The sequence below is a fragment of the Electrophorus electricus genome, chromosome 9 (genome assembly GCF_013358815.1).
Source record: "Electrophorus electricus isolate fEleEle1 chromosome 9, fEleEle1.pri, whole genome shotgun sequence".
Classification (NCBI taxonomy): Eukaryota; Metazoa; Chordata; class Actinopteri; order Gymnotiformes; family Gymnotidae; genus Electrophorus; species Electrophorus electricus.
In genome coordinates this window covers 3,270,001-3,283,049 of record NC_049543.1, presented here as the reverse complement: position 1 = coordinate 3,283,049, position 13,049 = coordinate 3,270,001, and the positions used below count along the sequence as shown (strand labels likewise).

At 51.3% G+C, this 13,049-nt stretch overlaps 1 protein-coding gene across 5 annotated transcripts in view; it reads left to right on the top strand.

Moving 5' to 3' along the window:
- kiaa0825 (KIAA0825 ortholog) overlaps positions 1–13,049 on the top strand; it is an 86,031-nt gene that overhangs the window by 27,040 nt on the left and 45,942 nt on the right. For 3 of the 5 annotated variants that reach the window (XM_035530221.1, XM_035530219.1, XM_035530220.1), the window contains exons 12-21: positions 347–529; positions 771–887; positions 2,326–2,465; positions 3,897–4,076; positions 5,040–5,252; positions 5,567–5,975; positions 7,757–7,913; positions 8,956–9,117; positions 9,323–9,367; positions 10,769–10,863. In XM_035530221.1, coding sequence (XP_035386114.1) covers positions 347–529; positions 771–887; positions 2,326–2,465; positions 3,897–4,076; positions 5,040–5,252; positions 5,567–5,975; positions 7,757–7,913; positions 8,956–9,117; positions 9,323–9,367; positions 10,769–10,863 — 1,701 coding nt within the window. The remainder of the gene's footprint in view (positions 1–346; positions 530–770; positions 888–2,325; positions 2,466–3,896; positions 4,077–5,039; positions 5,253–5,566; positions 5,976–7,756; positions 7,914–8,955; positions 9,118–9,322; positions 9,368–10,768; positions 10,864–13,049) is intronic. The other 2 variants (XM_035530222.1, XM_035530223.1) reach the window with 2 other exon arrangements.

The following is a 13,049-nucleotide window of genomic DNA, read 5'->3' as shown; positions in this document are numbered from 1 at the left end:
TCCCAATCTGCGCAGCAGATGGATGTATGCAAGCACCCGCTCTCTCTCTCTCTCTCTCTCTCTCTCTCTCTCTCTCTCTCTCTCCACCTCTCTCTCTCTCTCCACCTCTCTCTCTCTCTCTCTCTCTCTCTCTCTCTGTCCATCTACAGAATGGCGGGTGGCCAGCGTGTGTATTATAAAGAAGATAGAGGTTGATAGGTTGGTGAAAGGTTTGGTCAGGGGCTCTGAGTAGGTGTTTGGCTCCGACCTCTTCTGATGTTGTTGTGCAGACATACATAACACTGGGTGGGGGGGGGGGGTTATGGAAGCACGTCCCCACCCACTGACGAGCCCCCCCTGCGCGCAGGGCGGACATCACAGCCATCCTGCTGTGTGTGCACCAGCTGATGTGGAGCGTGTCCGGCAGCGTGGAGGAGCTGGTTCGGCCAGTGCCGGCCTCAGGAACCTGGGTGGCCTTCATCCACGGCCTGTGCGATCAACTCCTGGACGTGCTCGTCATTCTCACTGCTCCGCTGCCAGAGCTCTACAGGTACTGGTCCTGTAAACACGGCAACCCCAAGCGAATTAATTAAAGGGGAATTCACCAATGGCAGTGCATGACAGTCTCGATGTACAAAAAAGAATGTTACCAGATTGCCACAGTTTAATTTTCTTCGATTAAATAATGATGAGCCAGGATTGCCTGTACCTTGGCTTGTGTCGAGGAGCACGTTCGTCTTGACGCTTGGTCATTTCACACACTGGAGGGTCACGTTCTTTCTGTTGTGTAGAAGTTTCCGGAATGGGTTTTCCGAGCGTCCTCCCAGCACATCCATGGAGGCCGGAGCTACCTGTGTTCCTTTCTGGCTGACTGTGATCAACCCTGAACTTTTCCCGCAGGAGCTGAGGTACAGGACGCCCTAAATTGAACAAATCATGGATCATTCGAGTCAGTGTAATGAAATGCTAATTTGCTAATGTGTTCACAGTAAAAAGTGTATAATGAGAGCTTTAATTCTGTCCCCCATTGGACAAAATAATTAAACATAATTGGAATAACGGAGCTTCGAATCTTAGCTAACATCATGAAAAGTACTGAAATGTCTGACTCCCATATAAATGTGTGTGTGTGTGTGTGTGTATGCACACAAACACAAATCATGTGTTGCTCTTGCGAGCGGGGCCCCTGGCTTCACCGTGGTAACGCAGACCAGATGCTGCAGCCATGCTTGCTTGTGTTCTTTATGCTGATGGGCAGAGTGGCTCTGTCCACCTCGGCTAGAAATGCCTGAGTCCATGCCGGAGGAGGGCCGAGGAACCCTGGGGGGGGGGGGGTCGGGGGGCTGGTAGGGGATGGGGATGGGTGGCTTATGTCTGACACCACACCCTCTATCCAACCCAGCCCCGCCTCACATATGATATCACTATGGTCTCACAAATCACTCGCTGCCCTGCCAGTTCTGAGCCCACTGGTCCAGCAGGCTGAAATTAGTTTATTTTTATTATCTCGTCAAGTTTGTCAGTGCCTCGCTGTGCTCGAGGCTCCCGGGTGCCTCGCTTGAGCCAAAGAGGCACGAACCCGAATCGCATTCCCCTCTCGAACCCGTTTGACAAACCACCTGTTTGGATTATTTAATAACACACCAGTAAAAGAGCAGGAAGAATATACATAAATCAAACTGCAGAGTGATGTAAAAATGCTCAGAGGTAGTGTGTGTGTGTGTGTGTGTGTGTGTGTGTGTGTGTGTAACAGAGGAGAGCAGAGACATCTGATCCTGGGATGTTCTCAGAGTGATCAGCTGGATTTTCAGATTTTCTGACATTATCATTTGCTCTTGTTTGACGAGCACTCCCCCCAGCCCCCTTTGACACCCCCATAGCTCCCCCGACTTCGCTGCATTGTAGTCCGTTACAGGTGCGCCTGGTTCACACGCAGCCATAAACTGATCCTGTTCAATCCGCGTTTCTCTTCCTCACTGCATAGCTTGTTGTTGCTCTGTGCAAATTCTAATGTTTCTTTGAGACTTTAGGGTTGTATAAAGACTTAAATGTGTACACACACACACACACACACACACATATATACACGCCCGCGGCTTCCTTCTGAAATGTCTTTTTCATCACGAATCGCTGCGAGTGCTGAACGCCCTCTCCAGCACTCGCACTCACCCTCGCGCTCACGTTCGCGGCTCTAATGAGCAAACATATTAGCTGGGAGCTGGCAGCAGCGCAATAGCACGGCGGTTTAAAGAGACGCCCGGGGCAGAGCTGCAGCGCGCCGCCGTGCGCGTCTGCCAGCCCCCGCTGCCTGACGCCTGACTCGGAGCCCTTTCTCTCCTGCCTCAGGGTCCCTGTGGCTGGCCGCCGCTCCGCCCTGTGGCTACTAGGCCTGCTGTGCTCGGGGCCCAGCCGGAGGTGGCCCCTGCTCCTGCGGACCACGCTGCACGCCGACTGTCTGCTGCCACGCACGCTGATCTCGCACTCACGTAAGGCCCCGCCCACTCACTTCGCACGCTCCTGCGCCACGGCTCGTTTGCGGGCTCGTGGATGGCGCGATTTGTGTCGTGTTGCTCGCTGATTTTGTTTCTCTGCAGGCCACAGACCTTTCAGGGTTTCGGGAGTGTAGTAGGCTGGATTTCCAAAGCCGTCATGTAGTTACTCAACTGACTTAACAACGCTCCTCTTCCTCACAAGCACTCGTGATCATTAGCGTGACTGAACGGACTCTTCCAGCAGGGCCAGCCGTTCACGCACCCTCATCACCCTCATCATACCTGTATCAATAAGCCCTCCATGATAAACACTCGTCGTGGGGTGGGGGCTCGTTAATACCCGCCTAGCTGCAAATCAATGCCGGGCGGGCGTGGCCCAGCTAAGGTAGTGCGGTATGCAGCAGCCTGGTCACCCACCATGTGGAAGCCCGGTCTAGTCTTACCCAAGATGCAGGGCATTGTGGGCAGCGTCAGTCCGTAGATTACGGCCTGACTCTGAATTGCTTTAACATTTATTTTCTTGCTGCGTTGTTTTAAGAAAAAGAAAAGAAGAAGAACGGCACTTTGTGAACATGAACCTGTGGCGGTTCTCTGCTCTCTCTTCGCGCGATATGACATCATGTTACACATAACTCATCTCAACACAGTGTAGGCAAAAAGTGATTTGGTCCAGGGTTTTAAAAAAAAAAAAAAATAATAATTTTGCTTGCGTTTACTTTAGCCCTGATAAAGGAAAACACGATCGGTGCATTCCTGCTCCCGTTAAGCTGAGAGTTATTAGCAAGCGGCTTCCTTTAACGCGGCCTGTTGGTTTGTCAGCAGGCACGGGGTGTCACCCTGCTCTCCAGCGGACGCCCTCGGTGAGGTCTGCGTTTCCTTCACTCGCCTGTTCAGGTGCCTGTCATCTCCTCCGGGGCTGAGTGACAGTGGCTATAGGGAAGCACTGCTCCTGCAGTCTGGAGACGCGGCCCGGACAAGGACATTCTGTCAAATCAAGATCCTCTCGTCTGCTGTTCCTGCACGTTGGCTGTTTCTCTGTGAAGGCGGACGGTTCCCTTTCATCTGTCCGGGCCCCGCAGTTACCTGCTTTGCAGTGCTCTTGCGTTCAGATGGCCTTGGGTTTTGCTCCGGCGTGGTGCTGCCTTACATTATTCAATTCCATCCAGCCCCATAGGGGAGAACAGGAACATTTTTTTCATCCATGGTGTACTTATCCAAATGTACTTTTAATAAGCAACATGCTCATAAAGTAGGTTGTGAGTATTTATTACAGTGTTGGGCCTGAATAACCTTTTGTATGCTAATCCGGCAGTCAGTGCGCTTATCCACAAACATCTCTCCGTGGTGCCCCGCCCCGCCACGGAACCCCGGGGGGACACGGCGGAATATCCGGATAACCGATTGCCTGGTTTCCTGCATTTTCAGACCTGTGTCTGGACGGTGAGGTTGAGGTGTCCCCCGAGGCTCAGCAGGCTGCCGATGAATTCGTGGAGGCTGTTTTTGCTGTCCTGTCCTCCCTAAACAGCGTCCCCAGGGCACTGGCTCTGGTGCTGGAAGACTACCTAGACAGAACTCACCAATGGGAGCGCTTCCACAGCTTAGCAGGTACAGGGACATTAGAAGCTCTCTTTCCACGGCCTTGCCACGGTCCAAAGAGGAATCTCGAACGGCTCGTCACCCCCCGGTCACCTCGCTGTCAAAACTGACCAGCATTCCAGCTGGGGCCATGAAAGGCACTGTTTATAATTGAGCGCCATAATGAAACCTTTAGTTGCCTATTCGACTGCTTATTTATTCTCATTTTATCCTAAATCCCCCAACCCTCACCCCACCCCACCCCTTCAATAAAAGCTACTGTGTGAAAATGTCCTCCTGCGCTAATGGCTAGCATGTCGATTTAGCATAGCGACACAGAGACTGCAATTACGGCCTGACACTCTGCGCCTTTGATCCGGTGGGGGGGGGGGGATCATTTGGACTCCTACCGAGCCTGACTACTCGTTTTGGTGTTTTTATTACATGCTTGGGGTAATTAACGTTGCATAAATTAGACAAATGAGAAGGGGGGGGGGGGGGGGGCAGCACGAGCAAGCGGCAGTAGCAGCGAGCGTCGTTGTGAGCGCACGCTGCTCCTCTCGCGTTACCCAGGCTTCCTGGGGGCGTAATTGGCTTAATTACTGGCACTCGAGAAGGACCAATGAAATTCAGCATCGTAACAAAGGCACGTGTCATGAGCTTTGTTTAGGACTAGGACGCGTCCATGTGCCACTTAGCAAGTGAAATAATTGGATGTGTCTCAAATGCCAACCGGGTTATTGGCTTGGCTTCCTGTCTTGATTTAGGCAATTTAGGCGATTTAGCTTGGCATCGTAGTGTGTAGTTTGATGTCCGCGGCAAATCAGAACGTAACGTCTGAGACGTGTGTCTTCATTGCTACTGGCAATTTTTTTGTTTGTACTGTACTTAAAAGTACAAATCACACATCTAAATTAATTAAGTGCCGAAAGTGAACAAGTTAGACTTTTTTGTGTGTAATCGATTAACAAGCCAATGTTTATTTTTCCTCAGTGGAGGAAGAGCCTTCGCTGTTTCAGTGTATCAGAGCTGTAGTGTCCAAACCCACCAGCTGCCTGCTAAGCCACTTGGTGAACATGACACAGGAGTGCGAGGACTTGCCCGCTCCACTGCTCAGGCCAGACCTTCTCCAGGACGTTTTGGCCAAGATTCCCAGCAAGTGGAAATACACGCCACAGGAGACCGAGGGAAAAGAGGCCGGCAAGAGTGGGTGAACTCCTCGGACCAGTCCGAATAGATCCAGTGGAGAAATAGAGGAGAACCTCTGAAAGTTCTCAGTGCCAAATGAACAGTATTAGTGTTTATTTAATGATGATTTCATTATGGAAATTATCCCGAGTGGAATGCCTTGCTCGGTTTCTGTAGGCCAGGCTGTTTTAATGGAGCGGTTTGCCTCCTGATATGTTGTTTGCCCAATAGCATCCAGAATTTCAGGTTTGTCAAAGAGTGTCTGGATTTCTGGATGCTATAGTGCCTTGCACGCCCTATTTAACCACGTTCTGCTTTCTCCTGCACTACAGACAGCATCGCCCTGCCCATCCAGGCCCTGTTCTTCATCTACACCCATCTCCCCTCCGCTGTGACCTCCCTCCCGCTCCCCGTCCGCTACCTCTTCCACGTGGCCGAGAAGCGCCTGCTGAAGCTTGGCCAGCGGCCAAAGGCTGCAGGCCTGCTGCCCCGGGTGCTGCTGGACTGCTTGTCTAGGGATCTGGAGGACGGGCGGAGCCTGAAGCAGGCATCCCACCTCCCCCTGGGGCGAGGGGCCAAAGAGCTGCTGGCCTTGGTCGCCGAGTGCCTCCGGGTGAGCATGGGTCAGCAAAGGGGCGAGACCAAGCCCACCGTCCAGAAGGTCCTGCAAACCCTGGAGGAGAAGAGGCCCAAGTGGAGCGCCACACAACTGCAGAAGGCTTGTGGTCTCTGTGCTGACAGGTGAGTGCAGAGGGTCGTGTGGGGTAGGTGGGAGGTGAGTGAGGGTGGTTGGCTGGGGTTGGGGGGAGGTGAATGTGGGGCATTAAAAGTGTGGGCACTCCTTAGCATAAAAGTTTAAGTTAATGTGCTTAAAAAATTCACTCGTTGCAAATATGTGTCTTAGTATGTTCATGTGTAATTATATTTAGCAGACTGGGAGCTTGACTTTTGCACCAAGATCAAAGTTCAGTCACTTAATCAATGAGCAGTTTACATTTGGGGAAAATTGCATTTGAGCCCCATTTGAATTGCATGTTGTGCTTATCGTGAGTGATGACCCTGTTCATATAATTTCGGATAGGCGGCGAACTCCATATTTTTGGAGAAGTGACATCACTGCTCTTTGGTCTATCCATTCTGTTTAGACCAACCCACAACTTCTACCACACACACACGACGAGCATGGAGGGATCTTTCTTAATTACTCTTATTGAGAATGATTAAAGACCTTATCAGAATTGCAAAAAAAAAAACCAAGTTAAATTACTGCTAGTGTTCCAGGAAATGTTGTTCCGTAAACGACAGGAAAGACAAGAGAAAGAAGAGAGAGAGAGGGCAAAAGAAGGGATGATGGGAAGAGTGATTATGTATCACCTGTCTCAGACAGTCAGTGGATCCATTATTATTCATTAAAATAACCTTCACTTTCCAGCACTGCTTGTGTTGTAAACAATCAGCGTACAGTTCAGCGGTGGAGAGCGGGTTCCCTAACCCCCCTGCCTTGTAAACACACACACACACACACACACACACACACACCTCTCCAGTCTCTTGTCTTTGCGAAGTAATTTGTAGAGGAGAAGATGATTGCTGTGCATCATGGTGACCCTGGCAGGGCTTGACGGCATGCATACCCAGATGAAGATGAATGCAGTGGGAGGGTGTGTGTGTGTGTGTGTGTGTGTGTGTGTGTGTCCGTGTGTGTGTGTGCGTGTGTGTGCGTGTGTGTGTGTGTGTGTGTGTGTGTGTGTGTGTGTTGGGGGGGGGGGGGGGGTTCTGCCTCTTTCAGGGCACATTGGCCCTAATGACGTGATTGATAGCTCGTCCTGGATCCGCCGGGCCTCTCATTAATCAACCCACTGACTGGATCCAATCATTTGCCTCGCCTGCACGCTGACGGACGGGGGACGGATGCAGGGGCCCAGGTGCTGACACCTGCTCGGCGGCCCGACCCACGCGCGGCCCCGCTCAATGTCACCGCGGCTACGGGCCGCCTGACAGCCCGTGCGCGCCGCGTCACTGCCTGACTGCGGGAGGAAGACGGAGGTGGGGGAGGAAGAGAGGGCAAAAAAACCCAAAACAACCAAAAACCCAAAACCCACAGCGACAGCAGGGCTGCTGGGAGGAGGCGTGCGCTCGGCGAGCTTGACATGCAGTGTGATGCTCGTGTCGAAAGGGCAAAAAGTCGAACCCACGCTGGCGTTCAGCTCCTCTGGCCTCTCTTTTATCGTCATGCTTTCTGGGCCTGCTTTGTGTTGTTTTGGGGGTTTTTGAGGGGTTTTTTTTTTTGTGTAAATGTTGCCAGAAGATGCGAAATCACTGCTTTCATTGCAGGCAACATGCAAACATTTCAGCCTTGGTTACACTGTTAAATTGCCCCTGCAATGCCCATCTGATAGCTATTTGTCAGGGCATATTGCTCATACTGTATAAGCAGACTGTTTATATACAATGTGGATACGTACTTCTCTCTCTCTCTCTCTCTCTCTCTCTCTCTCTCTCTCTCTGGCTGGCTCTGTCAGCATGTTTGAGCAGGCGGAGGGTGGTCTGTTGGAGGAGAAGGGTGGGCCCTCCGAACCGACTGAGCAGAAAATGGGGCCGGCATTGTTGGCGCTCTGCCAGGGAACAGGTGGCAGCCAGCACCTCGGGCGGATCCATCGCACCATCCAGCTCAATGAGGTGGGCCCACCCCGTTTCCCACCATGCAATTAGACGCCGGCGGGCCGAGGGGGTCGGCGCGGAAAGCCCCGCCTTCGAGGGCATGGCTGCCGCAGGCACGCGTGGGCGCCGGGGTCAAAAGTGTAGAGCGACAGGCTTGACCTATGACACCGTTGCTGCCATGGTAACAAAGACAGAGGGGGTAGAAGATGGAGAAAGCTGGACGTTTATCCAGCAGATCTTCAACCTGTGATCTCGGAAGTACGAGATTTACTCTTAAAAAGAAAAAAAACCTTGCAATTTACTGTTGGTGTTCCCAGAAACAAACAAGGGTCTTTGTGTTGACAAACAAGGGTCTTTGTCGTCGTGGTGTTTTACCACAGCCTGAGAAACCTCTGTGTAGTAAAAGGACGTAAGGGACATAAAGTGTCATGTCGATTAGACATTAGAAACAGCTGAGGAATGTTCCGCTGTACGTGGGACTGTGGTAAACCTCACCTTGTGCGCTGTCTGAGAGCGAGTCAACTCACCAAAGCTTCATTTTAAGTTTGTTCTTGAGTGACATGCTTCTTTGTGTCAGATCTATACATATCTCTGTCCTCTTCAAATGTCCTGTTTCCAAATCCTATTCTAGATCAACTGATTAATTTCTACCATTGTTGGGCCAATTACTTAGGGAATAGGAAGAGAAGTCATGTCCATTACGTCCAAAATTGGATATGTAATAATTGTAGAGATGTACTCATTTGTACATCGGTGTGTTCACTAAGCCTGTAGAGATTCCTGCTTAATTTGACCGTTTTTAATGGATAATAATGTATGTCTAGACTTCTTCAGGTTGGTGTGAACTTTGATATCTTTGTCCTTCCAACCTTCCCAACTTCACAGGCTGTGATCTTTTTTTAGAGAGAATTTTTATTTTTACACGAGTTAAGCTGATCTCTCTCTCTCTCTCTCTCTCTCTCTCTCTCTCTCTCTCTCTCTCTCTCCTTCTCTCTCTTTTCCTCCTCTCCCTTTTGGATCATTTGATTTTTTTTACATTTATTTATTTATTTTTTTGCAGGGGTTGTTGAGGTCCATACTAACCTCGGCTGAGGATGGAGCGCCTCCTCTCTTGGGACCTCCTAGCGTTCTCTTCCCCTCCTGCGGTGCCTCCAGCAGTCCCCCATGCCTCTTCGACCCCCTCTCTCACTTCCACCGCCTCGCCCCGGCTCGGTTCCACCAGGTTCGTGTCTTCGCTTATTCACGCCGCCTTCCCACAATTCCCTTGCCTGCGAACTCGGTCTCCTTCACGTGTGTTAAATACGTGTCGCTCGCCAGACGCCCCAGTCCCTTCAGCTCGTACTTAAAGGAGCTCATCTGTGCCATGAACCCCCCCCCCTCTCTCTCCTCTCTCTCCCCTCTCTCCCCCCTCTCTCCCCCATGTGCAGGTAAGTGCAGCTTTTCCTCAAGGCCACAGGAGCAGAGCTGGCAAGGTGAGAGCACGACTGTGCAGAAGCGTGAGGTCTTTAAAGTGCTTTTCTGGGATGAGCTCCCCAATTCTCCACAGGTCGCCTGCTCCCGCAGCGGGGTGGGTTTTTGTAGGATGAAGGGGAAGAAAAGGGAAAACATGGAAAAATGTTAAAACTAAAAGAGCAAAGAGTTTTAAAACACTTGAAAGGTGAACTCATCGAGTAGGGTGCTGCTGTGGGGAATATATATGTGTGTGTGAAGGGAACTGTGGTTTCTGGGGTAATCGGGGCATTAGGGGCTGTGACCCCCCCCCCCCCCCCAAAATGGGAGAACAGCTCCAGCAGATCCCGGGAACTAAATCCGAGATCCGCGCCCTGAAGAGTGCAGTCCACAAGGTTCCCAGAGAAACAGGACGTTTCGGACAGAGGTCCTTCATCAGTTGTGCAAGCAAAGTGTTTTTACTACAGTACACTGCTGTTAATCACACACACACACACACACACACACACACACACACACACACACACATATATATACACTGACAGGTTTAATTACAAGATGTCTCGGTCCCCTTGAAGAGGCTGAAGCCAGACGTTGTCTGCACTTGTGTTAGACTGTTCAGGCTGAGCTTGAAGGTCAGTATGTGCGAGGCGTCGTTCGGAGAACTCCGCACTGTTGTTTCCGTATTGTCGCCGCTGAGGTTTCGCGTTCCCTAAGCCCGAAGGCTAATCCTTGCCAGCTATTGTTCCGCGTGGGCTGCAGCGCTCGTAATCCTTTTTTGCTTATCACGGGCGTTCGCGTTGCTTTGCATGAAGCAGCCTATTAAGCAGATTATTTTAAAAAAAGCCCTCGCCGGCTTCAGGTGGCTGTGCTGTTTGTCAAATCAAATGGCGGGAAGACGGGGATTAAAAACAAACCAAAAAAAAGAATCTAGCGACGATCCATCAGTCAGTCTCCTAAGGAAGAGGCGGGGCCAGCAAGCTTGTCTCCATTCGTCAATAAAAATTTTTTTCAAAAACTCCGCTGAAGTTACGAGTGACATTCCGGCAATCAAAGCAATCAGATTTTTTATTTGCCTTACCAACAAAGGCCCGACCCAGCCGAGCCGGAACAGGGAGACACAAAAAAAAGACACTGGGCAAACTGCCACGAGCAACCGCTGGAAGAATAACGACTCCTTTCCCAAAATTGATTTATCTTTTTATAAATGATGGCTACATCCCTCCCCAAATGGATTTATAAATTAATTGCTGTCTTATTGGAATAAAAACCTTCTTGTGCAGACATGATGGATAGTTTCTGTGGGAAGGGCCTCGTGTGGTACCCCTCCTTCTTAGTTAGTCAGACCCAGCAGGAGCAGTAATTTTCTGATTATATTAACGCTGATTAATAACTAACAATACTCGCTGCTCGTTTGTCAACAGTCAAATGTGAATGAGAAGGAGAGGGACTGCGCCCAATTGCTGACATCCTATCAGAGAATGAGTCAGGTGACCTTCAGAGTGCTGCTGGCTAACAGGTAATGGTGTGAGCTTGTCTGAGACTATCTCTCTCTCTCTCTCTCTCACTCTCTCTCTCTCTCTCTCTCTCTCACCCTCTCACTCTCTCTCTCTCTCTCACTCTCTCTCTCCCTCTCTCTCTCTCCCTCTCTCTCTCGCTCTCTCTCTCTCTCTCTCTCTCTCTCTCGCTCTCTCCCTCTCTCTCTCCCTCTCTCTCTCTCTCTCTCTCTCTCTCGCTCTCTCTCTCCCTCTCTCACTCTCTCCCTCTCTCTCTCTCTCTCTCTCTCTCTCTCGCTCTCTCTCTCTCTCTTACTTCCATGCTGCGGTCATGTCCATGTTCTTCTTTTGTTAATGTGAACATCTTGTGCACATGGAGCAATCCTGTGTGTGTGTGTGTGTGTGTGTGTGCACGGGGGTGGGTAAGCAGGAAGCTAGCCAAACCTCGTGTGACCTTTTTGTCTGTTTCTAGCTGTGTGTGAATTTTATCTTTTTTTTTCTCTCTTCGCCACGAATTCCCAGCATGCAATACTTGCTCAAAGAATGGAGTAGAAAGTGCTCCTCCATGGGGGAGTACCAGAGGAAGGTTTTGAGCTGGATTTGAAAAAAATCATCAGATAACCTTTTGAGCTTCCTCAGAGGAGAAATTGAAGACTTTGCCAATTTCCAGAGCTAAGTCACAAATGGAACCTGACTTGTGCGTCAAGCACCTCTGCTAAGTGCGCCGCGTGCCAGCGGGTTATCTTGTAGTCATTGCGCACCGCGTTGTCTCATGGGCGGCTCACATTTTCTAAGATAACCCGATCTACCTTCTTGTTGGCCCTCCCCAAGAAAAGTTAAAGTTAGAATAACCTTTGAATAACCCACTGCTGCAAGCAGTCATCTCCCAACGGTCTCCCTCCAGTGATTGATAGCGGCGTGTCTTGTGGATCAGAGACCCTTTGCCGAGGCTGCACAGATGCCCCGGGGCCGTAGTGCAGCGGTCAGCTAGCGTGCCTGCCCGCTCCACCCTGCCTGCTCCCTGCTCTCTCCAGATGTTGGCGGGCATCTCCCACAGCAGGGAGCACCAGTGGGTCTATCCCGCTCCACGCCCACCTGTTCCTGATGGACTGTCTCTTCCCCTGGATGGAGTTGGGGGTTGCAGACGAGGGTAACGAGCGGGTAAAGGGGAAGGAGACGAGGTTAGAGCGGCGCGGCGCGGGCTGTGAAGGGGTTGCGCGTAATCGCTGCCTGTGACGTGCGGGATGTCCATGTGTGTATATATTTGGGCAGCCCAAGTCACCTGACTCTTCCTACTTCCTCCTCGTCCTCTGTCTCCAGCTTGTTCGGGTTATAAATATTTATGAGGCTGCGTGACATGCTGTGCAGCGCTGGCCCCGCCCTCTTCCCGAGGCTCTGCTCGGAGCTGTCACACCGACGACCATCAGGGTGCCATAAGGACCCCTCACACCGTGTCTAGCAGCTACACGGGCGCCATTTCAAACCAGCCTCGTTTTTACACGCGCCTTCCAACAAAGGGCAAGCGGCTTGCCTGCCAAGGACGGTGTTCCTAATAAGAGTGGTGCGTGTGTGTGTCTGTGCGTGTGTGTGTCTGTGCGTGTGTGTATCTGTGCGTGCCTGTACATGTGGGGGTGTGTCTGTGCATGCACTCGTATGTGCATGTGAGTCTGTATGTGCGTGTGAACGCATGCGGGTATGTGTATGTGCACGCCTGTTTGTGTGTGTGTGTGTGTGTGTGTGTGTGTGTGTGTGTGTGTGTGAGTGTGTGAGCACTTCATCCTGCGCGCCCCCACGACACTTTGTTGCACATGTGTTTAAAACAGATACTGTCAGCGGGTCCTGTCTCCTAGTCATTACTGCCAGATTATTCCTGAATGCTCCTGAATAGGTAAACGTGAGCTCTGAATACACACTGGCATGGCCTTCAGAGAGGGGCGGGGGGTTGTGGGGAGAACAGGAACGGAACAGAGAGCACTGTTAGAGGAGGGGGAACACTGGGGAGCAGAGAGAAATGTTACATAATACAGGCTAATCCCTCGCAGAACGCCCGGGCCCGTTAGCTGGGCCTGGTCACGGGGTGCGGGGTAACGCCGCGCGAGCTGCTCACGGGGGTGCTGTGAACGATGACTGCCTTTTACAGCCTGAGACGGAGTGCTGTTTTGTTTCGCAGGACACCGCTGCGCTGGGAGCCGTACACATGCTGTGAAGC